Source organism: Capra hircus, chromosome 9 (assembly GCF_001704415.2).
Source record: "Capra hircus breed San Clemente chromosome 9, ASM170441v1, whole genome shotgun sequence".
Lineage (NCBI taxonomy): Eukaryota > Metazoa > Chordata > Mammalia > Artiodactyla > Bovidae > Capra > Capra hircus.
This window is the reverse complement of record NC_030816.1, coordinates 83,815,682-83,840,626: the sequence shown is the minus strand read 5'-3', so window position 1 is coordinate 83,840,626 and position 24,945 is coordinate 83,815,682. Positions and strand designations below refer to the sequence as shown.

The following is a 24,945-nucleotide window of genomic DNA, read 5'->3' as shown; positions in this document are numbered from 1 at the left end:
GACTTCCTACTCTTGCATTCCAGTCCCCTATGATGAAAAGGACATCTTTCTTTCTTTCTTTCTTTTTTTTTTTTTTGGTGTTAATTCTAGAAGATCTTGTAGGTCATCATAAAACCATTCAACTTCATCTTCTTCAGCATTAGTGGATGGAGCATAGACTTGGATTACTGTGATATTGAGTGGTTTGCCTTGGAAATGAACAGAGATCATTCTGTTGATTTTGAGATTGCATCCAAGTAGTGCATTTCGGACTCTTTTGTTGACCATGATGGCTACTTCATTTTTTCTAAGGGATTCCTGCCCACAGTTAGTAGATATAATGGTCATCTGAGTTAAATTCACCCATTCCAGTCCATTTTAGTTCGCTGATTCCTAGAATGTCGACGTTCACTCTTGCCATGTCCTATTTGACCACTTCCAATTTGCCTTGATTCATGGGCCTAACATTCCAGGTTCCTATGCAGTATTGCTCTTTACAGCATCAGGCTTCACTTCCATTACCAGTCACATCCACACCTGGGCACTGGTTTTGCTTTGGCTCCATCCCTTCATTCTTTCTGGAGTTATTTCTCCACTCATCTCCAGTAGCACATTGGGCACCTACCGACCTGGGGAGTCCATCCGTCAGTGTCATATCTTTTTGCTTTTTCATACTGTTTACGGCAGGGCGAGAATCCTGAAGTGGTCTGTGACTCCCTTCTGCAGTGGACCATGTTTTGTCAGAACTCTCCACCATGACCTGTCTGCCTTGGGTGGCTCTACACAGCATGGTTCATCATTTCATTGAGTTAGACGAGGCTGTGATCCATGTGATCAATCTATTATTATCACGCTGTGATATATAATGAAATGATTAAACAGCTGACCATAACGCAGGATCAGTGGCAGCCCTGAGCTTGTTTCCTGAGCTCTGGTGGTAAATACAGATGAAGCTTCACTCACTCACCCTCTACTCACCTCTTGCTGTGCAGCCTGGTTCCTAACAGGCCACAGACTGGTGACCGGTTCATGGTCCAGGGTTTGGGGACCATTGGCATAGGGCACTCCCCGTCGGTCTCTGGGTTGGTGGCCTTTTCTGTGTAGGCTAATGACAGCCAGGGCATCATCAGCTCCGTCACACCAGTGCTCTCAGCCATGGTGAGGGGGGCAGTCCAGGACAGTGTTCTCAGAGTGCCTCGGGTGGGCTCACCTGCCTCCTGTGTCCCTGCGGGTCTTCCTCTCGGGGCTGGGCCCCTCTCCACCTTTCCTCCATCCAGCTCTCACCAGCCTCTCAGCAGCAGTGGTCCTGGCGCCCTCTCCAGTGTTCCCCATCCTCTAGGTTCACAGGCATCTTCTCAGGGCATTTTGTCTGAATCCTTGCACTGATCTGACCGCGCCTGAGGAGAGGCCTGGCTGCCCTTCAGTTCAGTTCAGTTGCTTGGTCGTGTCCGACTCTCTGCAACCCCATGGACTGCAGCATGCCAGGCTTCCCTGTCCCTCACCAACTCCCAGAGCTTGCTGAGACTCATGTCCATGCAGTCGGTGATGCCATCCAGCCATCTCATCCTCTGTCGTCCCCTTCTCCTCCTGCCTTCAATCTTTCCCAGCATCAGGGTCTTTTCCAGCGAGTCGACTCTTTGCGTCAAGTGGCCAAAGGATTGGAGTTTCAGCGTCAACATCAGTCCTTTTAATGAATCTTCAGGGATGATTTCCTTTAGGATGGACTGGGCTGTCCCTGCTCACCCTCTATTTAGTGTGTGCTCCTAGAGGGTCAGTCCCCTGGATACCGTGTACTTTCTGCTCTCAGAATGCCGAAAAGCTGGGGTTTCTTTGACTGGGAAATGGGTCATCACAGTTCCTATTGCATTTTTCCATCAGAACTTCTGAAATTGTGTTTATACTTTGACCAAATTTTTCTGCCATTTATAAAGACACTATATATAAAATCTACTTTATAGTAATCATTTGAATTCAAATGCACTTATCTTCCTAAGTTAGTGTTTCTCAAACTGAATTCTGTATCCTTTTTTAAAATGAAAAAAAATTTTTTAAACTTCTTTTTATTTCCTTACTTGGCTGTGCCGGGTCTTAGTAGAGGCATGCAAGATCTTTGATCTTTATTGCGGCATTTGAACCCTTGGTTGCAGCGTGTGGGACCTAGCTTCCTGACCAGGGATGGAACCCTGGCTCCCTGCATTGGGAGCATGACATCTTATCCTCTGGACCATCAAGGAAGTCCTCTGAATTCTGTATTCTCACTTTTTTTTTCTTTTAAAAGAGATCTGTGGTGGTACTCATCTCAGAAGTCCTGCTTATCAAATATTTGGGGTTCCCTTCCTCCTTCCCCAGCCCATTACAGGGGTGAGATAGGATTACAGCGATTGGCCTGCATGATTGATCACGCTCCTCAGATCTGCCAAGGACTCGTAAGCATTTACTTGCTGAAAAAGAGCCCTTAAGAACTTCCCCTTTTCTGCACCGGTCCAGGCAGCAGCTGCTAGGAGAGCCTGGATGAAAGAGTGAGAACCTTATGACAAGGTCACAACCCTGTATTCCTCAATGAAGCGTAGCCCCTGCTCACTGTAACTAGAGAAAGCCGCGTATAGGAACAAAGACCCAGCGTAACCAAAAATTAATAAATAAATATATAACACAAAAAGTAAATGACACATCTGCTTATTAACTGGTACTCAGAAAACTGGCTCAGTGTTGAGACCAATAAAGGTGGATCCCTACTTCACGGAGGCAGTGGGGGTACAGGGCCAATGAACTCACGTCTGAGTGTGGCAGTTAGAGCCGTAAGCTAATAGGAGAATGTCTGTGGCCTTTGGGTGCAGACGGTTTCTTAAACAAAACCCAGAAAACAATCAATAAGCAAAAATATGCTGATCTGATCGTGTCAAACATTCAAGGATTCAAGAATTTTTGTTCAATGGAAAAAAAAACCAGGCAAAGTTAATGGGTAACTAAAACAGTGAGGGAAAGATACTTGCAATGTCTAAAACCAACAACAGGGTAAAATTGAGAATAAAAAGTTGATCCTATAAATTGAAGGGGACGATCCAATCCATTAAGTCTAAACATCCCAGAAAACTCAATATACATGGGCCAGGATACGGCGAGGCCATCCACAGAGGGGAAACACAAATAGCAAAGCACGAAGTGAGCTGAGCCTCACCGGTAACCAGAGACGTGCAACCTAAAACACCCCAGAGGCTGGCCAAAGCGAGAAAATAGGAGAGTACCAGATGTGTGTGGGGGACACTCAGTGGGCACACACAGAGAGCAAGCTGGCGTTACTGACTCCTGGGCAAACGTCCAGACAGAACTATAATTAAAAAGATACATGCACCCCCATCTTAACTGCAGCACTGTTCACAACAGCCAAGGTCATGGAAAGAACCTAAATGTCCGTTGACGGATGAAAGGATAAAACAGATGTGGGACATATATACAGTGGAATACTACTCAGCCATAGAACAGATCGAAAAAAATGCCATTTGTGGCAACATGGACGGACTTAGAGATTGTGATACTGAGTGAAATAAGTCAGAGAGAGAAAGACAAATACATCATCACTTACATGCAGAAGCTTAAAAAAGTGATACCCATGAACTTATTTACAAACAGAAACAGATCCGCAGATATAGAGACCTCACTTACGGTGGCCAGAGGGGGAAGGGGAGTTATTTTCACTGCGATAGATAATGATCGACATGAACTTTAGAGGCTGGTTGTTTTTAGACAACCAAGTGTATCATATAGTTTACAGAACTGTGGGGAGAAATACTTCATGAGCTGGAGCCCATGTTTCACTCAGTTGTCATCAAAGTCTGTTCCCCACTAATTTTAGATCAGCCTGTATAAACACAGCATGTTCATGGTTATGAGTCACAGAGTGGATACTTGAATTGTCTTTAGTGAAATTTGTCCATGCCAGGCTTCAAAGGGAAGAATTTAAGCCTGGACACTCCACTAGTGATCAACACACACAGCAAATACTTAATCTCTATTGTATTTGGTGGCATAGAAATAATCATGTTGAGCATTCATCCAATAAACCTTTTTCAGTCTCAAGATCTAAACTGTTAGTGGTGTGTGGGCTCGGATACATAAACAGGAAAGAAAACAAGGATTCGCCTTTGAGAAACGGTACAACAGTGTACACCAACCAAGTTGCTCAACCCTTGCAACGGCACGAGTGGAACTCGTGCTTAATGTCAGTGAAAGAGCAGGATGTAGAAAAGTGGGTCTATTTTACTGGATAAAAAAAGTGAATGAATCTTGGAAGTTTTTTTTTTTTTTTTAATTAAGGGTATTGTTTATCAAGTTTCTGTGGAGTGAGGGCTTTCCTGAGAACTGCATACAACTTGAACTCCAAGAGCTCAGGAAACAATTGTTCAACAGATGGAAACTAATGCTATTTCTGCTTTCTGATCAGTGATACTCATCCTAATTGAGTATGAGAACTTCTGGTTAACGTCAAAGAATTTAATGGTTGCCCAAATGATAAGAAAGTGAGAAAGCGTTAGTTGCACAGTCATGTCCGACTTTTTGAGACCCCATTGACTATAGCCTGCCAGACTCCTCTGTCCATGGAATTCTCTGCAAGAGTACTGGAACAGGTTGCCATTTCCTTCTCGAGGGGATCTTCCCGACCCAGGAATCAAACCTGTGTCTCTTGTATTGCAAGAAGATTACTTACCATCTGAGCCACCAGGGAAGCAACTGTGGTTTTACTTCTGTTCACAGAGAATTCAACATAACACAGATTTACTATGAACTTAACAATGCTTTTCAATTCGTTAGTCAGTATCCATCACAACAGATTCTGTTTTCATCCGAGAAAATAGTACATATTTATACAAGATGTACTCTGCATATAAGTTAAATAAGCAGGGTTACAATATACAGTCTTGACGTACTCCTTTCCCAATTTGGAACCAGTCCGTTGTTCCATGTCTGGTTCTAACTGCTGCTTCCTGACCTGCATTCAGATTTCTCAGGAGGCAGGTAAGGGGGTCTGGTATTCCCATTTCTTGAAGAGTTTTCCAGTTTGTTGTGATTCATACAGTCAAAGGCTTTAGCATAGGCAATGAAGCAGAAGTAGATGTTTTATAACTTATATGTGGAGTACATCATGTGAAATGTTGGACTGATGAAGCACAAGCTGGAATAAAGATTGCCAGGAGAAATATCAATAACCTCAGATAAGCTGATGACATCACCCTTATGGCAGAAAGCAAAGAGGAGCTAAAGAGACTCTTGATGAAAGGGAAGGAGAAGAGTGAAAAGAAAAAACTGCCTTAAAAGTCAACATTCAAAAAACTAAGATCATTGCATCCGGTCCCATCACTTCACGGCAAATAGATGGGGAAACAATGGAATCAGTGAGAGACTTTATTTTCTTGGGCTCCAAAATCACTTCAGATGGTAACTCCAGCCATGAAATTAAAAGATACTTGCTCCTTAGAAGGAAAGCTATGACAAACCTAGACAGCATACTAAAAAGCAGAGACATTACTTTACCAACAAAAGTCCAACTAATCAAAGCTATGGTTTTTCCAGTAGTCATGAATGGATGTGAGAGTTGGACCATAAAGAAAGCTGAGCACCAAAGAATTGATGCTTTCCATTTGCAGTGTTAGAGAAGACTCTTGAGAGTCCCTTGGACAGCAAGGAGATCAAACCAGACAATCCTAAAGGAAATCAACACTCAATATTCATTGGAAGGACTGATGCTGAAGCTGAAGCTCCAATACTTTGGCCACTTGATGCAAAGAGCTGTCTCATTGGAAAAGACTCTGATGCTGGGAAAGATTGAAGGCAGGAGGAGAAGGGGATGACAGAGGATGAGATGGTTGGATGGCATCACCGACTTGATGGACATGAGTTTAAGCAAGCTCCGGAAGTTGGTGATGGACAGAGAAGCCTGGAGTGCTGCAGTCCATGACGTCACAAAGAGTCGGACGCAACTGAGTGACTGAACTAAACTGAACTGATCCAAGATGTATACATTCCTTCTACAGACAAGACTTGGTTGTAAAGGGTTTTGGGGCTTTGGCAGTAACTTGATGGTCCCCAAGAATCAGTGGTCCGCTGGGCAGACTGCCACAGAATTCTTCCATTAGCTCTGGGCTGAGATCACATCTGCTGGGAGGCAGGAGTGTGTTAGCAAGACTGCTCCTCTCTAGTCACCCTCCATGCTCAGTCCTTTGTTGTTGTTCATCTGTTAAGTTGTGTCTAACTCTTTGCAACCCCATGAGCTGCAGCACTCCAGGCTTCCCTGACCTTCACCATCTCCTGGAGTTTGCTCAAACTCATGTTCCTTGAGTCAGTGATGCTATCCAACCATCTCATCCCCTGTCATCTCCTTCTCCTCCTGCCTTCAATCTTTCCCAACATCAGGGTCTTTTCTAATGAGTCAGTTCTTTGCATCAGGTGGCCAAAGTATTAGAGCTTCAGCTTCAGCATCCATCCTTCCAGTGAATATTGAGTGTTGATTTCCTTTAGGATTGTCTGGTTTGATCTCCTTGCTGTCCAAGAGACTGTCAAGAGTCATTTCCAGCACAATTCGAAAGCATCAATTCTTCGGTGTTCAGCCTTCTTTATGGTCCAACTGTCACATCCATACATGACTACTGAAAAAAATCATAGCTTTGACTAGACAGACCTTTGTTGGCAAAGTGACAACTCTGCTTTTTAATACAATGTCTAGAGTCGTCATTGCTTTTCTTCCAAGTAGCAAACATATTCCTAGGGATGGTAACAAAGATCTACTCTTCTAGCATAAAAGTGTCCTTGGTTCAGGCCATTTCCACCAACATTCCCTAAGTTCTTTTCTTGGGAAGGATATAAGGACATATTCACTCTTCAAAGCATCCTTTATTCAGCCACCTTAAGAAACATACATCCACTATTTGGAGAAGGAAGGCTTACTCTCAATCAGGTCCTCTTTTTGTACATGAAATTATACTTCCTTCCCTCCAACAGCACCAGATTCAAAGAAAAATGAAGACAGCAGAGATCCATATTATTTGTTCTAAACCAAGAAATACAGCCATCTCCAGATTGCATAGGCTTTGTCTCTTCTGTATCTGTACCCACATGAAGAATCATTGCTATGCCAACACAATCTGGATGTTCTTCATCCAGCTGCCTGTTTTTGTTGATGTTGTTGTTCAGTCGCTAAGTTGTGTCCAACTCTTTGTGACCCCAAGGACTGCAGCATGCCGGGCTCCTCTGTCCTCCACCATCTTCCAGAGTGTGCTCAAACTCATGTTCTTTGAGTCAGTGATACCATCCAACCATCTCAGTCTTTTGCCTTCAGTCTTTCCCAGCGTCAGGGTCTTTTCCACTGAGTTGGCTCTTCCCATCAGGTAGCCAAAGTAAAGAGTAAAAAGTAAAAATATCCATCTGGATATTACTTTTTATTTTCTCCAGGGAAGGGAAGATTTAGCCCTTAAAAACCTAGCACCTGATACCTTTTATACCACCTACCTGAAGGGGACCTCTAGGGATTGAAACAAATAGATCCCACTGTGTTTTCTCCCTTAGGATTTAGCACAATATTCTCATGGTTATCTGCATCAAAGAAGCATGTCTGTGCACACCAACAATCTGTGTGCACCCACAATCAACCGAGCCCTGGAGAATTTGAATGATTTCACTCAGCCTGTACTGCTCTTCTTAGGGTTAGCTCTTGAAGAAAGGCAGTTTCCCTGGTGGGTTGAAGAACCAGCGGCTGTCATGGTAACAGCAGCTCTGGATGAAGAGTAACGCCCAGAAATCCCTGCCAGGGAGTGGGCATGCAGGGTTCTGGAAGCTGTGCCCATCACGGCCTCCACAGCAAGGAACACTTTCACAAAGAGCTAAGATTTTTCTCATTTATTCCCAGTGGGGAAGCACAGTAATTTGGATTGCAGAGACTGATTTTGCCAAAAACATAGGGGTGGGCCAAGTGGCACAGGAACAAAACACTTGAAAAAGCTGCCATCTTCCTCTCTCACACACAGACAGAATGTGAAGATTTCAAAGACGGTATTAGAGGACCACTCTCCTGGCAAGCGTTCAAAAAAGCAGGAACAGACGCACACTCACTCTCTATTCGATCAGAGAGAGAAAGACCCAGAATGAAAGTAATTGAATTAGGCATTTTCACAATTCTCACAAAAAAAGAGCAAGCAATACGAACAGAATAAAAGAAGCCTGTGTGGCTTATTCATTTCATTTTATATTTTAATTAATTTTGTTTGTGATGCCACCAGGGCCTGGGCTACGCCAGGAAAAGGCAAATGCTTCTCTGTGTTACCACAGGGCTGCTGGGGCTGGAAGACAAGGACTATCGTTTCCAAGGGCAAGGATCAGCTTTTGAGAAGGAAAAAGGGAGGGGTCCCTGGTTCCCAGATTACATAACTAATGAATGAGGAGCTGACATGACTCTGTCGTGATGGAAAGCCTGGAACGCTCCCTCTACTGATGTGATCTGCACCATTTTGCCTGGAGAGTTTGCTGGAATTTCAGCTTTAGGGAGAGTGGACCAGGTGAACAGAAGTGCTCTGGTTCTGTGTCTGGATCTAGAACGTTCCTCCAGGTGGAGAGGCCAGTGGCTGGAGGGGGACACTTGGGTCTCTGGCACGGCTGTCCCGTGTGGGACCCACCTGGAGAACAGGTGCTCAGCCACTGCCGTGTCTAGAAAGGGCAGGGGGGGCCAGTGATCAGAAGGGCTGGCGTCTGACTCCCAGACAATGGATGGATGAGTAAAGACACAAGCAGCGATCCTACTTTCAAAAGAAAGTAAACGGGGACCAGGGTGTCAGTGGAACAAGCTACAGTTCAAGTCCAGATGAAGAACTAGAGAAGAAACCGGGGACTGAGTTGTACACATGAAATATGTACAGCGTTCTGCATGTCAACCAGTAAGGTGTGTGTACAGGTGTTTTTTTGAAGGAATATCACTTCATGTCGGACCTTCAAATCAAGGCTGGAAAAATTAGTTTTTTAAGAGGAAACTAGGGATTGAGGAAGAAAGCGAAAGCCCATAGGCACCTGGCGGAAGGTGGGTGCCCCGCAGCTTGCATCTGACACCGGGAAATCCTAGGTCCCATTCTCTAGACAGGCCAGGCATCCCGTGTCTTCTTGTAGGCATCAGGGTCCATGGTGGGCTGGGAGAGACGGTAAAGCCAGAAACTGAAGACCTTTGGCATCCACCTCTGGGCACAGCTGGGAAGGCCAGCCTAGTAACAGGGTGACCAACTCACCCTGTTTGCTTGAGACTGTCTCTGAGTTTAGCTTTGAAGCTTCAGGTTCCTATAGATCTCCCGATCCTGGACACTCAAGGATAATTGAGCACCCTACTGGTCACCATCTGCGTCCATTAGTTGTCCTGGCTCCTGCAGATCTCATTACTTGTTAGAAAGATGTCCTCAGACACTGGGACTGACTGATGTCACTGTCTGTACATATATATTGATATATATTTGTATTTTTGTCTGGGTATCTTCCCAAGTGGCACAATGGTAAAGAATCTGCCTGCTAATGCAGGAGATGCAAGAGACGTAGGCTTGATCCCTGGCTCGAGAAGATCCCCTGGAGAGGGAAATGGCAACCCACTCCAGTATTCTTGCCTGGGAAATTGCATGGACAGAGGAGCCTGGTGGGCTACAGTCCATAGGGGTTGCACACAGTTGGACACGACTGAACAACTGAGCACACACATGTATTGATATTTATATGACTCTGATGCTGAGTGCTTTTCTCTCCCAGTTCTGATGTACCTTATACTTCTCAAGCCTTCAGAGCAAGAAGCATACAGCCTGGTTGTTTCACGAGGGCCTCTGGTGGGTGAGTGTCAGGGAAGGGAGAGGCCTGTCTCCTAGGATTCCTCACACAAAACACTGCTCTCCAGGAAGGTGCCCTGAAAATCTGCCTTGTGCGCTCCAGGGCGGAAATCTCATTCATCAAAGGATATGTGACTTGGATTTCTCGTTCGATTAAAGCCATGTGATGCTCTGGAACATTCTCCCTAGAGATCTGTACCAATTAATGAGAGTCCTCAGACCTGGAAGATATTTAGGTCCAGTTTCCTTTAGTGGAATAAATTTACTGATTCATCACTCGACTTGGGAAAGGAACTCACTCTGGACTCAACAGTCCTTCAATGCTGCTTTTATTGCTTTTTAAGATATCTTATCTTAAGATATCTTGCTTTTGAAAATATCTTATTTTCAAAACATTAAAGACATGGGAATGAATTAGAACAATCCATTAAAATATACACCATTTATAGAACTCAGGCTATTTTCAAAGGTATGTTTAAGTAGGGGCATGGTTAAATTAATTCTCAGCGTCAAAGGTGCATTTTAACTTTGGTATATGAAGTGTTTTGACATTTTTTATGCATTCAAGAATATTCTAAAGTAACGCTAACATGGTAATATCATATTACAGTAATCACTTTTTTCTCTTTCTTATTTTTTAAACTATGGAAGTACAACACATTTACAGGAGACTTAGAAAATACTGAACAAGTTTACAGAACAAAGTTACCTATAGTTCCACTATATATGACTACAGTAATCATTTTAATGTGTCATGTCAAGGATGACGGCTTTGCTGGTAGAATGGAATCATTTATTCTGTATGAAATCAAAGAGCTCACATGGGCTTCATGACAGCTGGAATCATGGTGTGACTCCACTTTTGGAAAAACCAAAATTACGTTTATAAAAACCCCCTTTTGAAAGGAAATGTCAGAAACAGACATTCCCAAAGCTGGAAAGTCCCTCTCTGCAGCAATATTGATGCTGCTGTGATGGTTCATTAAAATGTAGGCAATATGGCAGCTATTAAGTGTTGGAACTCTCTCTCGTAACCAAGGTAATTGAAAAACTAGCCTGACACTTTTTAATTAGGTTTTAATAAATTCCATTTTGGAAATATATTAGAGTGGGATTGTTTATACTGATGATGGTCTTTTGGGGTCAGAAAGCTCAAGTATCAGTTCTTAAAGTTACCCAAACATGTCACCATGGGAACTGCCCATGAGTGTGTTTCCACATGGAGGAGCATCAATGTAACATCTGATACTTACATTTCAACAAGCTGTGATTAGCTATGAGCAATGAACTATATAGGCACAGCATAAAGATAAGGACATTACAATCAAGCCTCACAGGTTTTTGAGTCAATAGAAGCATGACAATATTGCCAACAAATGTCGACATATTCAGTTCTGTAGTATCAGCTCTTTGTTAACTAGAGCTGTAGCCTACTATTTTCCATGAGCATAGCCCACTAAGAAACAAGAGGAGGAGGAGGTAGGAAGAGAGGGGTCTTTAGGAATAGGATTTTTTTTTAATCCTTAAAAAAAAAAAAAAGAAACCAAAACTGCTGCCAGAGTTACTACTGATGTCATTGTATAATCCAGGTCAGTAGGTGACAATGGCTATTTCATCAGGGTGTCTATTGACTATTGATAGATGATGCTGTGTAACAAGCGTCATGATATAAAACGATAAGCATTCATTGAGCTCACTCATCTATGGGCTGCCTGGGAGATTGCTGACCCCAGTTTGGGGAGACTTTGCTAGACAGCTTTCCGCCAAATGTCCCTTAGTCTTCTGCATGCTCGGAAGGAGAGCCTGGAATGTTCTTCTCACAGTGATGGTTGAAGCCCAGAGACAAAGCCCAAGCACGCAAGCACGTTTCCTGACTCTACCGTATCATATCTGGTCACCTATCATTGACCAAAGCAATCTGAATGACCAATCCCCAAAATCGAAGGGCAGGCTGTACACCCCACCCATCTGAGACCAAAGCAGGTTACATTGCTGTGACCACCATCGGTGGAGCCAGGAAGTACTTTCATTCACCGGAAATGAGGGGGAAGATGTTACTACGTCAAACAGCAATCTAATCTACTACAATCCAGTGTCATCTAGACAGCCAAAAATATATTGGATCACCAAACTCCGCTCTGGCAGTTGAACCAGTACTGTTATGATCAGCTACATTAGTTAGCTTTGACGGTAGAAACAAACACCCTCAAATCTCTGTAGCATACTGAGACACACTTGGCCGACAACAGTTTTTACTGAGGAAACGATTTCTTGGCCACATTCCACATCTCGGCCCTAGGTCAGCTGTTCCACCTCGTAGCTCTTCTCATTCTGGACCCACGCTGAAGGAACAGCTCCAGTTTGGGATGTGCTGGTTTTGCAGCAGATGGAAAGAGCAAGAGAGAGGTCAGAACTTCATGATGCCTTTACAGCTTCTGCTCTGAACTGGTCCCCTACGACTTCTGCTTCTCAGGCCCCAAATAGACCAGGTGGCAATGATGAACAGGCTAGGGTTGGGAGGTGGCCGAAGCTCTTGCGATGACAGGAAGGTACAGCTGCTAGCTTTGCATCCCAGACGATTCTTTCTAATTCATTCTAGCTTCACTGCAACCTAGAATGTTTACCCCTAGGATGAGGTGGGAATTGGACAGGCCTTGGAGGCCTGGCGTGCTGCGATTCATGGGGTCGCAAAGAGTCGGACACGACTGAGCAACTGAACTGAACTGAACTGGAGGATAGGGTCATTTACACGGTAATAACTTCTTCCAAAAGTCAGGATTTACCGAAGAAGAGAGGTTCTGTGAAAAGTGGGCATGGGTGCCTTGATGGTATTATACCCATGGAGCAGGGATACCAGCTAAAGCAATGAAATGTTTCTGAAGGTGTGAAGTGATTATGTGAACATGAGGTTTTGAGGTGACCCTAACATTGACATGGACAGCAATCATCTGAGTCACCAAAATGTGAGTAACTGACAGCATTCTCCCCAACTCAAAAAATATAATGGAATCCTGCTTTGATGCTGGTGTTGGAGTTCAAATCAAATGTCTGCACTATTATCCAGTATTCTTGAGTAATGAAAGAGACATTTTGCATATTATCACGCTTTGTGGAAACATTAAGATCTCTGAAAGTTAAAAAAAAAGATGGTTTGGCCTATAATTTGACTGAATTCAGCTATAGTAAGGTATTTAAAACTGAAATGTAAAATTCCTTTTATTTTTAAAGATAATACTTTGCCTTCTGGCTTATGTTGTAAAATTTTTAATGGTTGGAGATGGACAGGATCAGTTTGAAGACATTTGTTTAAAAAATTGAAGCCCCCTTGACAAGCAGGTGATTAGAAGCATGAGACTGGAGCTTACAAGACAAGCTTGGAAAATCTCATGATGCTAACAAGCAAGGAAGCGTTCCGAAACTACTAAAGGTGCGGCAGACAGACTCAGGAACCAAGGAGGATGGACCTTACCTGTCCAAAGACAGGGACGATTTGAGCATCAATAAGGATAATAACAAAAACAAAAGACCGAACATACACAGTATGTATAAATCCAGGAGGTCATAAGCAGGCTTAAAAAACCCATAATCCAAAATGTATTGATTACTTTTTGAGAATGTAGGTAACCAATTCAGCAATGTGAAAAGAACAAGGGACTTCCCTGGTGGGCCAGCGGTTAAGAATCTGCCTTCCAAGGCAGGGGACTTGGGTTCAGTCTCTGGTCTGTAAACTAAAGATCTCAACCCTAGCATTCTCCACCCCCAAAGCTGCTAGAAAAACAAAAGTGAACCTACAGATTAAAAAGACGAAAGAGGCTTATCAACCAACATGATCAGTATAACTAGCATCCTAAGCCTACATTGGTAGCCAGGATGCTGGAGTAAATTCCCCAGAGAAACTGAAGTTTAATTCAAATCTGACTTTTAAATGGAAATCATCTAACTGCAAAAAGTAGAGTTCCAATGTCTTGGAAGTCACCAAACCCACAGTTCATGATCTTTCACAATCAAAACCATGTAGCGCGTTTTAAGTATCTCCCTGCTGAAATGATCACTATCCTGCTCATGAACTCAAAGCGAGTCAGTGAGCATTGGGCTGGACACTCATAGGACATGGAACAGCAGCTGTTCTTGTGAACCATCCCTGGGCCTCTTGAAAAGACTCATGATAACACGTGACGTGACTGGTTAATGTAGCATCCTTTCACAAGCCATGAGGACATATTATTTTTCTATACTCTTAAAACTTTGCTTTAGACCTTACACTCTGGGCCGACATGCGCAATGCCTTCATTGTACTCATTGCATGAATAGCAAAAATACTCATTTGGCCCCTAAAACTGAGCACAAAGTACCATACATTTGATCCAGCTGTGGAGCCCGACAGCTTGGGTGACCACTACCACTGAGAGGCAGTAGGATGGCTTTCCCCCTAAAAGCACAGCTGAAATGTGCTCAAACAATAACAAGGATCAACTAGTCTTCATGGTCAACAGACATGTTTTCTCTTTACCATTTATTTTATGATCTGGAAACCTCAAGGTGAGTGTCTCAGGTGGCTCAGTGGTAGAGAACCCACCTGCCCATGCAGGAGCCACAGGTGGATCCCTGGGTCAGGAAGATGCCCTGGAGAAGGAAATGGCAACCACTCCAGTATTATTGCTTGGAAAATCCCACGGACAGAGGAGCCTGGTGGGTTACAGTCTGTAAGGTCTCAAAGAGTCTGACATGGCTGAGCAGCTAAACAACAAACCCCAAGGTATTGGGTTGGCCAGCAAGTTCCCTGGGGTTTGTCTGTAAGGTGAACTTTTTGACCAATCCAGTTCATCATGAATCTGCTTCCAACAGTGACAACTGGTCCGTTGAAACCTTTGCAAACACAGAGCCCACTGCTTGCCACTTAACGTAAGAGTGAAAGAAGGCAGAAATCCAAATACACCTGACCAGGCAGGCTCTAGGGAGCTACAAAGCTAAGGAGCTGACAATGAAACCCACAAAACCCACTTCTATCAGAACTTTTCTAACTAAACAAACTGGATGCTACAAAAGAAAACAATGTTAGCAATATTAATATTAAAAATTCTTCTTAAATATTCTCTTATAGGGATCCCTCTGTTATTCTGCACCCACTTAGTCTTTGCAGCTAAAGCAAAATCCTTTTTTTTAGATGTGACTCTAATTATTCAGGCATTACTTCAAATATATCTATCTATCTATGTATCAACAGCATATTGAGAATCTTCCAAGAATGAGCTTTTAATACATCACCTCACTTTTATCTCAGTGCAGTGATACAGAGGAACCCAAAACATCTCTGCTGAGGGAAGGAAGGACGGAAGGATGGACAGAAAGATGGGAGGGAGGGCAGACTGCCTAGCATGTGTAGTCTAAAGGCTGAAACATTACATCTTTGTCCAAGCTCTGCTTGACATAGCTAATATTTGCAAGACTAAATTTAAAAACAAAACTTTAGATTAAAATTGAATGTTAAGGAAATCTGTATAGTTTGTGCAATTAAGGTGGATGCATGGTTAATTACTATGAGATCTAGTAACTCGGTATAACTATTAAAATACAGGCTAAATGACCAATTCACTTCAGCTATAACACTATTATTACTCTCAATTTCTTCTATCATTCCTCCCAAGGGTTTTATTTTTTAAGTCAAACTATCAATGATTAGTCAAATGTTTGATAATATGTGCGTGAGAAATTAATTCACACACTTTAACAATACTTGTTACCAGTAATATGTAAAATTACCTCTGAGTAATTTGGCGAGAGGTATTTCCCATTGCATTTGGCAATGCTCCTCAGAATTTTTAAGGCTTTATCTCCTTTCTTCCGAGTAATCAGCCAGCGGGGAGATTCAGGAACAACCCTAATGAAAAGAAGTCTTTTTTGAGTTATGCTTGTGAATTTCAAAAGTTTATGACTTGAGTTTCATTCAAAATGGATCTTACAATTAGATACATATTTAGAAAATTTTGAGAGCTTAGAATTAGCTCTCTGAAATGTAGATTACCTTTGCAAGCTTATAGTGGAAGGAAAAAAATGCTTACTTGACAACTGAATCATTGCTCATGACAAAATAAATCAATATTACACTGCTCTTGCAAGAAAGCTATGTTAGAAACACGTCCTCAATTACATAGAAGAAAAGAACTGGGATTTAATGAGCATTTAGGAAAAGGTTAAGAACCTAATTTATGTAAATTGATTTGCTCATATATTAAAATTAAATTAGAGGAATAATTAAAATATGTTCACTCTAACAAGAATCAAATGCCTACACCTATAATTTTCTGATAATTTACTTTTCTGAGGCTCTTAACATTTTCTCATTCCCCTGAGAATTCCTGAGTAACACTAATTTGTTTAGTAAAATATACAGAGAAGCAATCTTGTTCACTGCATTTAAATTGCATGTTGAAATACTGGCAGGTACAGTCTGTTGCCTTGTAGTTTTCCTAAAAATGTTACAAAATAATAAAATATAATTAATACTCTACTTTAAATGTGTTTCAGAATTTTATAATTTAATAATAAGAATTAGTCAAAAATCAATCAATAAATAACCTCTGAAAATTCTCTAGAAATTCTCAAAGCCCATTTCTGGAGATGTTAGCCATCTCTGTAATCGCCTTCATGTCCATGTTTGTTTAGAAGCACACATTCTAAGTGTCTGTTGAGTAAGAATAAATTCGATAATGACCAAAATCAAATTACCAGTAATAAAGGAGGAACAGAAAGTTGGGCAGTGTGATGGCTAGCTGGATCCCCTGCCAATTGGGGATAAAGTAGGCAATTCCAGGAAGAATTATGATTCCAAGGGTGAAGAACATTTGAATCACTATTCCCACAATCCTTCTTTGCTTTGAACCTACTATTTCAGTCACTGAAGGAAAATAAACACAGAGGTTAAGGAAGCTCAATATCAGTTCTAAAAGAAAGAAACAAAGACATTACACCGGTTACATCCACCCGTCAGTATCACCAGGATACTGTGCAGTGTTTACTGTGCTCCCAAGCCCTCTGGTCAAACCCAGAGCATGCTCAGTCACACAGTTGTGTCTGACTCTTTGCACCCCCATGGACAGTAGCCCACCAGGCTCCTCGGTGCACGGGATTTCCCAGGCAAGAGTACTGAAGTGGGTTGCCATGTCCTTCTCCAGGGGATCGTCCCAATCCAGGGATTGAACCCGCGTCTCTTGCAGCTCCTGCTTTGCACATGGAATCTATTGGTTTCTATCTGCCCCTAATCCCATTCTGATCATCCTGGGGTATGCTCCCTTACTGCTGTCCTAAGAGCACAACTAGGAAAACTCACCAAGACTGAGGCTTCCTTAAAAACACTTCATAGCAGTTACCCCGCCTATGCCAGCCATCAACCAGTAGGGCCCCACGAAAAAGATCTGAAAGATCCCCAAAGTGGGCACCCCAAGGAGGGATCGTCCAGCAGTAACAGAAGACAGTGGAAGCCCACAGGTCTGGAGCGATAATCCAAGAAAAGGCTTCACGTTTCCCTGGTCACAAGTCCACTGTGACTGAGAAAGTGCCCATCCCAGACACGACTGGAAAGAGAACAGCCAGGACCTTCTCCAGTAACAGGAGCAAGGAACAAAGAGAAGTTTTTCTTCCCTTTACAGTCAGAAGCCCATCTTTCTGGGTATAGAAGATAGCAAAGGTTTACAAATGGAGCTCTCGTATTCAGGTCGTATCTCCTGGGTGGTAAAAAGTGCTCCAGTTGTGTGGAAGGAATAGAATCAAAGGGATAATGTTTGAGAGCATGGCAATGTTAGCTCACACTGTGTCATAGAAATATATGGAAAATGCTTTTAAAATGTTTCAAGGAACTACTGAAATAATCTCTGAGAAAGCAAAGCAAGGGCTTCCCTGGTGCTCCAGGGGTTAAGAATCTGCCTGCCAATACAGGGGACACCGGTTCAATCCCTGATCTGGAAAGATCCCCCATGCCATGGATCAACTAAGTCCAGGTGCCGCAACTTCTGAGCCTGCGCCCTGCAACCCACGAGCTGTAACTACTGAGTCCACGTGCTGCAACTTCTGAAGCCCAAGCTCCCTGCAGCCCACGCTCTGCGACAAGAGAAGCACCATGAACAGAAGATGTGTGCCGCAACTCAAGAGAGGCCCGTGCGCAGCAACGCAAACCCAGTGCAGCCAAAAATAAATGATAAAAAGAGAAAAGAAAGCAAAGCAAGCAAGCTGTGACAACAGTATGACCAGAAAGTGCCAGAAAGTGGTTCACCCCAGCTTTTTGTGACATTTCATATTAGGTTTTCAAATATATACATAATATATACCAAATACAATGGTGGGAATTTTAATTTCTAAAGACTCAGCGGCTTGTCTCTCACCCTCCTATGTTGCAGCAGTAACCACTGCGGTAGGATTGAAGTGTCCCCAGACTTGCTGGAGGAAGGCTGAGCAGTGGCACTTCTCACCCCCAGACCCTGATTCTCAAACAGACTAGAAGACGAAGCCAGGTCTTACCGATCACGTAGCAGGTCATCCATGTCCCCTTTCCAAACACGCCTTGTAGGAAGCGGAAGATCACAAACACGGGGAAATTGGGAGCAAAGGCCACCACGACACCAGTGACGCCAACACCGAAACAGGATAGCAAGTAAATGACTATTCGGCCGTACCTTTTAGAGAATCAGAGAGGAAGAGATTACCTTAAACATTTTTTCCGATACGATGAGAAGACTGTCATTGTAAGTGATGTGAAAAGAACTTCAAGTGCAGAACTTTTGTCCCCTAGAATTTCCTGATCACCATGTCAAGGATTACGGAAAGTGCTACGTTTTGCTTTATAGCAAAACCAGGGCAAATAAAAACATATGCCTCTGAAATGACATGATGAAATTTAAAGCACAGAATGCATCCTTTGGGACTGCAGTTTCAAAAAGAGATAAGCTTCTCTGTCTCTCCGTGTCCTCATCCACAACGCATTCTTCCATTCGATCTCCCTGGTGGCAGCTGGGACGCTTCCTAGCATTTCTGTGGGTGGAGTCAGAGAAAGGCACAGAAAGAAGCGGAAATGGTCATGATGGCCAAGAGGCCTGGCCTTCCATCTTGGCTCAACCATAAGCCAGTCATGCAACTTGGGGTGAATTTCTGGAGAAATTTCCATCAAATTCACACAGTTTCTTGCTTCACAGGGGAGATAAAAGTGGTCTCGGTTTACCTAGGGTTTTAAATTCACTCTCTGCCTTTCCTACTGTCCTCTCAAAGATATGTTGTTGTCTAATTGCTAAATCGTGTGTGACTCTTTTGTGACCCTGCAGACGGTAGCCCGCCAGGCTCCTCTGTCCAGGGATTTCCCAGGCAAGTACACTGCAGGTCAGAAAGGGAGGCAGGGAAAAGGAAGCTAGAGTCCTGCTTTCGAACATCCAGGTATCTGCCATTAGTGTATGCACTGGCTTTTCATTTAAGCACCATTTTCAAACCTTGGATTAGAAATGCCCTGGATATAGAATAATATTTCCATAAATATAAGAGGTACCTAGGATGGGCCAGGAATTTGGATGTCTGCTTGCTCAGTCACTAAGTCACGTCTGACTCTTTGAAACTCCACGGACTATAACCCACCAGGCTCCTCTGTCCATGGGATTTACCAAGCAAGAATACTGGAGTGGGTTGCCTCCTCCAGGGGATCTTGAACAGGGATCAAACCTGCATCTCTTGCATTGGCAGGCAGATTCTTGATCACTGAGCCACCTGGGAAGCCCCTTACAGATAGGTGACCTACTCCATTGTTTCTTGTCCTTTCCTTCAAGACTATGAGATTGAAGGAGTTGAAAGACGGTCAGCCCTTAGGCAGGGCAAAGGAATATGCGAGACTCTGTCTTCCTCCCCGGAGCACCAGGTCATCTCTGAGGTCAGGTGCCCAGCCCCTCCTGGAATGCAAGTAGGAAAAGCCCACCTCCCCCCAGTAGCTGATTTACTGTAGTTTGAAGATACCTTTACTGACTGTAAAAGAGAAACACACAGCAGCAAAACCTAATGTTTAAATTAGAAAGAGAAACAACAAAATGAAAGAAATACACATTGAAATCCTATAAATCAAACTCAATGGCAGCACCTAGGAGAGAGAGTGATGTGGGGGATGGGAGAGGATTAAGGAAGGGACGATGAATTGAAAAGGCTGGAAGCGAAAGCAGGAAAGACACAGATAAGAGAGGGGGAACAGCACCAGGCCCAGAGGATTAGGGAGACATCTCATGTTGAGGAGGGCTGGGGGACAGCTCGAGAAAAAGAAGAGGAAAGAGCAGAAACCAAAGGTTCCACCCACTTTGAAGTCCTGGTCTGGTCAAACAGTGACCAATCGCCTACAGGATTTGGGGCATTTTGTTGGACTTCACTAATTAATTGATGTCGGCAGCTCTGTAAGAGACCCTCCTGGGCTGGGGTGACAATTTTGGCTTCTTTCTGTCCCTTTCTCCTTCTGATTCTACCTACAGACATGCTAGCAAGTGTCAGACAGTAAGCCACATAAGGCCAAGGGCCAGAGCTTTCCTGTCTCTCTCTTAAACACCACAAGCATTTTCATAGTTAGAATTGAGATAAATGAGTAGTTACACGGGAATACAATAACCAACAATAATGTCTGAAACATTTTGAACAGAGAATGACTGTCTTGAATAAGTGTGTCTGCCATTAACTGGCTTATACTGATGGATGTTCAATAAGAGATAAAATTCTTTTCATGGTTTTTGGAAAACTCTTTTTGCAAAGTTTTCAACTGGAAGACTGTTCAGTATCATGAGTGGGGGCATGAAGACTCTTTTCCAAACATAGAAAGCATTAACACGAAACATCTCCCTCTGCGCAGGTATACATCATCTTCTAGACGTGAAGTGGCTGTCTTACCCACGCCTACCTGTCCGCTGCATAGCCCAAGGTGAACGCCCCGGCCAGGAAGCCCAGGTTCAGGATGGCTTGTGTGAGATCCAGCATCCAAGCATTGACACACACGAGGTCAAACTGGGAAGACGAAGAAAACCCGTTAGAGACCCGTGGCAATGCTCCTCCTCAAGACACCTGATCTGTATCCTTAAACATTTTTGCTCGCTTGCTCCTTAAATAAAAACTCTTAAGTGTATCACATAGGTGCTTTTACAGTGATATGTGTCTTCTTTATCAGTTTCACTATCTGCCATCAATTTAATTTTCAGTACACTATAAATGCTGACATTTTAAAACCATTCTCCCAACTGTACTCAGTAGAGTACTGTAGCCATGTGACACCTACCATCATCCAGAGAAAACAAGTTCTGCAAGAGTCTAAAATTTGACCCCAATCTTTTCCCTCTTTGAATTCTTAGTTTCAACCACACATGGATATATCCTAACATTTTACATGGAAAATCTTGTATTATGTATAGAAATTGACATTTAATTAACTTTTGTCCTGAGACAATGTTTCTAAATATTAGAATCTTTTCTGATTGGGTTACATTCTAGTTACTTTTACAACATGATATAAACACGTAAGATAAGATGAATCTTGAAAAACAAGTCCTATCAGGAGTAAGATTTAGTTGGAAATGCACGTCCCCGTTTCTAGAATAAGGTTAAGAAAGCTTGGGGTTTTCCAGCTAGCTCATGTAGTCTGTGGTTGCAGGTTGTTTATTACCAGAATGAGTTAGGGCTCAACATCAATTCTATTCCTGATTTTTCATTTTTACAAATGTATATGCCAAGAAAACTTATCTGTATAAATAAAATAATGGAAAGGGAGAGTTTTGTTATAGGATTGTTACCCGGTTCTTATTGCTTCCTTCTCAATGCCAAGATTCACAGAACAATCCATCAATAAAATCATTTCTAACTTTGCTGTTAACCAACACGCCATTTAAGACTCCCACAGTCTTGCTGTCAGAAAAGAAATGGAAACCACCAGGCCTATAAAAAAGTGTTCAATCAAATCATTCAGGCCATTTGCTTTCTTTCCTAGTTACTTCCTTACCAGTATTCCAAATTGTCCCACTGGTTCCCCACAGGTTTTAAAACCCCAGGTCAGTACATCACAGTAAGATGGGAGAGAGGTAGGGGAAGAACATTAAGAAAAGATCTTTATCCTCATCGACTACATAGCCTCAGACATCCATTTTGGACATGTGTGAGCCGAGGCTCTGAAAGCTGATTCCTTCTGAAGACTCCAGACGCCCCACCACCTGACCATCTCTGCACACCTGGGGCAAATGGCATGCTGGCCCCAACATGAAGAGCACTGCTCTAGACTGCAGTGTGACACGAAAATTAATGTTATTGGGATAAGAATTGTGAGTGATCTTATAGATACATATTCATAAGCAAACTGCGATATTTATTTATAGAACCTGAATTCTTGTCTTGGTCCCACAGCTAATGTATGACCTGTTGACTAATATAGCTGAAAAGAAGAAGCTGGAAGCCAAGAGTTGTAGCTTGCACCCCTCCAACATCTGAAATACCAAACAATGCATAGAAGATGTTCAATATGTGGTCCAGGTGGCATCATAGTGCTTTAGAAACTAAGTTATCATAGCACTTTAACCACTTAAACTGGTTAAGTTTGGCTGGAAAAAAAAGAAGCTGGGAAAAAGAAGACTCGGGGCAGTAGTAGCTGGCCCACTTCATAGAGCCACTGAAAAGATTTATGGAGACTAAAGAAGTAAGATTCTCATGTCTGACTCTTTGCGACCCCATGGGTTATAGCCCGCCAAGCTCCTCTGTCCCTGGAATTCTCCAGGCAAGAATATCGAAGTGGCGTGCCATTCCCTTTTCCAGGGGATCTTCCCAACCCAGGGATTGAACCCGGGTCTCCTGCATTGCAGGTGGATTCTTTACCATCTGAGCCACCAGGGAGGCCCCCAAAGAAGTAAGAAAGTACACATATACGCATAGTACTTGTAACTTAAAAGGGATTTATCATTAATATAGGTGCTGGTTTTTCAAGGCACAATAATTTCATTTTAAGTAAGCTTGCAGGTGATTATTCATCTGAAATAGTTTCTCATTGGAATTAAGCACGTAAAGAATGCAACTAGAATTAAAGTATGTAAAATCTCAGAAATAAAACAGCAGATTTAACTGCCAGAGAAAACATTCTGACTCAGAAAATATGCTGATATCAGCCAATGTCAAATATAAACTCCTGAACAGTAGAAGCTGCTTCCTCCAGCTGAGCTTCAGACTCCTGGATTAGCCGTATATATAGGAATGTTTCTCCAGTATGACCCAGTGAGGCCCAGCAAGAGTAAGCCTTTTAATGAACATATTTAGCTCCTTTTGAATTGTGTGAATTAAGATGCCCCTAAATACTTTTTAAATACACAAAAAACATTCTTTAATATAAAATTGATGACATTTTTAACTCCCCCATAAGAGGAGCTACCAAAAAAAGAGTTTTTTTCCATATTTCCTACGACAATAAAATTAATTTAAGTGTTTAAGTGGTTAATGTGCTATGATAACTTAATTTCTAAAGCACTATGATACCATCTGGATCACATATGGAGCATCTTCTATGCTCTGCTCTGTATTACAGATGTTCAGTTCAGTTCAGTCGCTCAGTTGTGTCCGACTCTGCGACCCCAAGGACTGGAGCATGCCAGGCTTCCCCGTCCATCACCAACTCCCAGACCTGCTCAGACTCGTGTCCATGGAGTTGGTGATCCGACCATCTCATCCTCTGTTGCTGCTGCTGCTGCTGCTAAGTCGCTTCAGTTGTGTCCGACTCTGTGCGACCCCATCGGCAGCCCACCAGGCTCCCCCATCCCCCGGGATTCTCCAGGCAAGAACACTGGAGTGGGTTGCCATTTCCTTCTCCAATGCATGAAAGTGAAAAGCGAAAGTGAAGTCGCTCAGTCGTGTCCGACCCGGTGGACTGCAGCATTCTCTGTTGGGGGAGTGCAAACTACCATTCTCAGAATCCTGGGCCAGCAGGGCCCGGTTAGGTTCTGCCAGTAGGGGGCGCTGGTGCAGGGTGAGCAGGAGGAGGGAGGCGGTGGCGGCAGCACTGCCTCCGACTGTAGCGAGGACCACCAGCAGTACTAGACCCCCTGGAGGAGGGCGTGCAGCCCACTGCAGCATTCTTGCCTGGAGCCTCCCATGGACAAAGGAGCCTCCCATGGACAAAGGAGCCTGGTGGGCTACAGCCCATGGGGTCTCAAAGAGTCAGACACAGCTGAGTGACTGCACGCCCAGCGCTTCTAATCACTCCCTGGCTCCATGGGGGCGAAGCGAAAGGACCCCCAGGCTCTGAGATGCTGTGGAGCACGGCAGGGCGTCTGCAGGAGCTGTCCCCTCCTTGCTTTTCTGGCTTTTCCAAAACAGCTAAAATCTACATCTTTTTTTTTTTAACCCCTTCCTGCTTTATATACCTGGTTTCTTTCTTTGTTTCTTTCTTTTTTTATGACTGAGAGTCTGCTATCTTTCAAAAGCGTGTGTGTGTGTGTAATAGTTGCTCGGTCATGGCCAACTCTTTGCGACCCCATGGACCGCAGACCACCAGGCTTCTCTGTCCATGAGATTTTCCAGACAAGGATACTGGAGTGGGTTGCCATTTCCTTCTCCAGGGCATCTTTCCACCCAGGGATCGAACCCGGGTCTCCTGCACTGCAGGCAGATTCTTTAACACCTGAGGTACAAGGGAAACCCTTCAACAGCCTAAAGTAAATTAATTTAAACAAATTACACACCTGGAAAGAAATGCCTGTGCGTGAGAGCGCACGTGTACACACACATACACACACACACATACACACACACACACACACAGGTTTTCAGTGCAGGGAACAGACACTGCAGTCACAAGACTGAAGGGCTTGGTTTTGACTCTTGCTCGCGCAGTTGGGAGGCAGACTCTTGTCTCCTGGGGCGGGCGCATCATAATTAGTTATGAGCTCGCTGTCTGCTGCCCAAACAGCTCTGGGTCTGAGACGTTTTTGTGCCTAAAGAGAGGTTGGCAGGCACTGAAGCCAATGAATGTTATAGGCTAAGGACCTTTTCCTGAAAAAAAGGTACTAAAATGTTGTTGTAGTTTCCAGAGAGACCTAAAACCCATCTCTTGTCAGAACTAACTGAATCAAAGACACAAACATTTATGTCTGTCCTAAGG

The 24,945-nt window shown here is 43.4% G+C and overlaps 1 protein-coding gene across 2 annotated transcripts in view; it reads right to left on the bottom strand.

Moving 5' to 3' along the window:
• SLC22A3 (solute carrier family 22 member 3) overlaps positions 1 to 24,945 on the bottom strand; it is a 99,747-nt gene that overhangs the window by 38,493 nt on the left and 36,309 nt on the right. For both annotated transcript variants that reach the window (XM_018053439.1, XM_018053438.1), the window contains exons 2-5: positions 20,722 to 20,825; positions 18,330 to 18,484; positions 16,545 to 16,713; positions 15,579 to 15,696 (exon numbers count right to left, since the gene is read on the bottom strand). In XM_018053439.1, the coding sequence (XP_017908928.1) occupies positions 15,579 to 15,696; positions 16,545 to 16,713; positions 18,330 to 18,484; positions 20,722 to 20,825 (546 nt within the window). The remainder of the gene's footprint in view (positions 1 to 15,578; positions 15,697 to 16,544; positions 16,714 to 18,329; positions 18,485 to 20,721; positions 20,826 to 24,945) is intronic.